Source organism: Saccharomycopsis crataegensis (assembly GCF_037102585.1).
Source record: "Saccharomycopsis crataegensis DNA, jcf7180000000084, whole genome shotgun sequence".
In the NCBI taxonomy this organism is placed as follows: Eukaryota; Fungi; Ascomycota; class Saccharomycetes; order Ascoideales; family Saccharomycopsidaceae; genus Saccharomycopsis; species Saccharomycopsis crataegensis.
Window position 1 is genome coordinate 830,578 of NW_027043829.1, and position 2,945 is coordinate 833,522.

The 2,945-nt window shown below is 37.3% G+C and overlaps 1 protein-coding gene across 1 annotated transcript; it reads left to right on the forward strand. All coding sequences in view use genetic code 12, as the record gives it.

Annotated features, from left to right (window-relative positions):
• Positions 1–618: 618 nt before the first annotated feature.
• DASC09_033810 (uncharacterized protein) lies at positions 619–1,845 on the forward strand (the record flags this gene model as incomplete). Its single annotated transcript, XM_064996980.1, has 1 exon — positions 619–1,845. One exon carries the CDS (start codon positions 619–621, stop codon positions 1,843–1,845), a length of 1,227 nt encoding a protein of 408 aa, XP_064853052.1.
• Between the last annotated feature and the right edge of the window lie 1,100 nt (positions 1,846–2,945).

The following is a 2,945-nucleotide window of genomic DNA, read 5'->3' on the forward strand; positions in this document are numbered from 1 at the left end:
ATTTCACGCCCCCCCTGAAGCTCAAACTAGAGTAATTATAATAATGAAGAAAATAATAAATAATCATAATCATAATAAGAGTAAGATAAATCAAACAGAAATGAGCTAAAAACCTATGGTGCAGTGCCAATTACAGCTGTTATGTTGCTGCATATAGTTAGTGATAGGGGGTAGTGGTATGTGATGTGAAGGGTGCCGGTGTTGTTGGCTTCCCGAAAATAAACTTTGCTGCTGATGCTGCCTGCAGTTGAGATGCAGCTGCAGGATTTACTGACATGCACTGCGAGTGGGAAAAAACTCACACACAAAAAAAAAGATATGAGATATGTATAAATATAGACACATATCCGAGCGATCGTGAGGCAGGGAGCAGGCTAAAGAGTCCAATAAGCCACCTTCTATAGAAATCTTTCACATTCTTCGGCGTTTCTCTTTATGTTAATTCAGGAGGAAGTAGTGCTATAGTATTGGATGGGCGTCTTTCATAAAAATCGCTCAGTGTTCCTCCTCCCACCCACACAATCGGATAATTTTGAGTTTTTGTAAGAGCTATATACCGGACAAAAACTTAAATAGAACCACAAATCCACCCTAGCATCGTGTATAGCACTACACAAGATGCATTCAGAAAAGCCTTCAACTTGGGAACGCAAATGCAAAACTTGCAACATCAAATTCACCAATGAGCGATCGTGTGCCTTACATTTGCAACAGTACACTGACCATCAGCTAGAATCAGCGGAAGAAGTCAAAGACAGGGTATTTAGAAGTCTCGCAAATAATTTTACAGAGTCATTGACAAAAAGAGGCTCCTCATCATCATTGCCCAGTACCACAGCGCCAACCAAAAGACCAAGTTCAAGTTCCAAAAAATCAGCATCGAGTTCAAGAAATTCATCGGTATCCAGTCCAGGAAAGAAAAGAAAAAACATAATATTCACAAATGCTGCCACTGTTCCAAGCTCGCTATACAAGGATAACAGAACCAAGTTTACTCAAGATCTTGTGTTTATCAGTGATGATCAAGAATCTTTCGAGCCAATATATGGACCCGACAACCCAGTTAAAGAACTACCAGTGCCAGTGGCATCTAAAAGGGCCTATTGTTCACCTTCACCTTGTCAATCGCCAAATCAGCCTCCTGTTAGCTCCATGGGCCCAGAAACATATTACTCCATGAACCAGTCGCGGAGAAAAAGTTCTTCAAGTTTTAGACCTCCGACATCATCTTCATTCAGCTCCACTAGACCCGAAACTGGCAGAAGTTCTATAAGCTCAATGAACCAAGATGATCCTTTGTATCCTTCGTTCAAATCACCATTTCTTCCATATCAACCTTCTCAGACATATCCTTACCCAAACCAGCCAATTAACTACGCACCACAGTCACAATTTCCACCATCAAGAAGCCATTCTTTTTCTTTACCTCCTCGTCAAGCTTCTACTTCAACAGCATCGATATCATCAATATCATCTTCGTCGGAGATATATCCGCATCAATTATACAGTAGGTACTCATTTCCTTCAGGAAATCAAAGCCAAGGTCAATTGGAAAGTCTGAAATTAATAATGCCCAATGCTAATGCCTCAACATCGAATATCGGTGCCAGTTACGATGGATCGAACTTTAGATCTCCATCGTCAAGCTCCAGAAGAGGCAGTGTCAGCACTGGATTTTCAGAAGAGCCAATTACTTTGCCATCAATAAAACAAATATTTGAAGATCCAGATGTACTCAATGATTTTCATGCAAATAAATATAATAATCATAATGGCGGAACCAATCCCAATGATCGAACAAAGAGATTTTCAGGACCATCATTCGACAATCCAAGAAAAAAGTAGCTAATTCCATCTCATCTTCCATTAACGATTCATGTGTATTTTATTTCTTAGTGATTTTTTTTTCCCAAAAAGCTTTTTTACAATTATTAATGATCTTGATGAATTGATTTGCTTGCTTGTTTGTTTGTTTCTTGTTTAGTTTCTATTAGCTGTATTATATTTTTCTTTCTTTTAATCTTTTTCTTATTATACAGGGGGTTTCTTTTTTCAATATTATCAATATCATGAGTATTATCAATTTTATTAGCCGCAGCAACAAAAAAAAAAAGAGTAGTGTAGATTCTTTAGCAGTACCTACCGGAAGATGAATATCCAATATTACACATATTCAATTATAACAGTCTTTTCTTTCTTACATTTCTTACAATACGTGCACATTACTGTAGATCGGATCTTATTGGAATCTCAAATCGTATTAACATCTGGTCTGGTGAGTTAATAAATAAATTTTAAATAAGATTTGTGAGAAGAGAATATATCCGTCACAGTTGGGGGGAGATGTCCCATACGTATCGGTATACCCACCTATTTGGCGCACCCTATACTCTCGATATGTACACAAGAACCAAGAATCCACTAAGGGATAAGTGCGGCGATAAAAGATTAAGATAGACAACTATATTGACGTATTTGTACGTCAGTTTCTAGAAATAATGAGTTATAAACTAACGATAATAAAATATAAAAAAAAAACAAAACGTTACCACACACAAACAAATTCAACAAATTTTCCAGACAACCCGTAAACTCTAACTTTCGACTACTTTGGGTTTACAGAGTTGTATTTTTCCATAAAATCACCAAAGAAAGAATAGGGGAGTTCCTGAGAAACAATATAATTCCTTCTCCTTTTCCCTGGCTCGTAATTTCTTTTTTTTTTAATTGGTCATCACAATCATGCGGCATCATGTTTCAAAAATTACCATCCAGCCCGGAAGAGAAGGACGTAGACCAGCACAGTAAATTTTATCATTGGATAATTGTGGGACCATTTTTTTTTCTTTGTTGCTTCAGTTTATGAATTTGTGGATTTCCGTGTCTTCAAACTTTGATTTTCTATCGGGGTTCTTCGCGTATTGATTAGTCCCCAGCTTATTTAC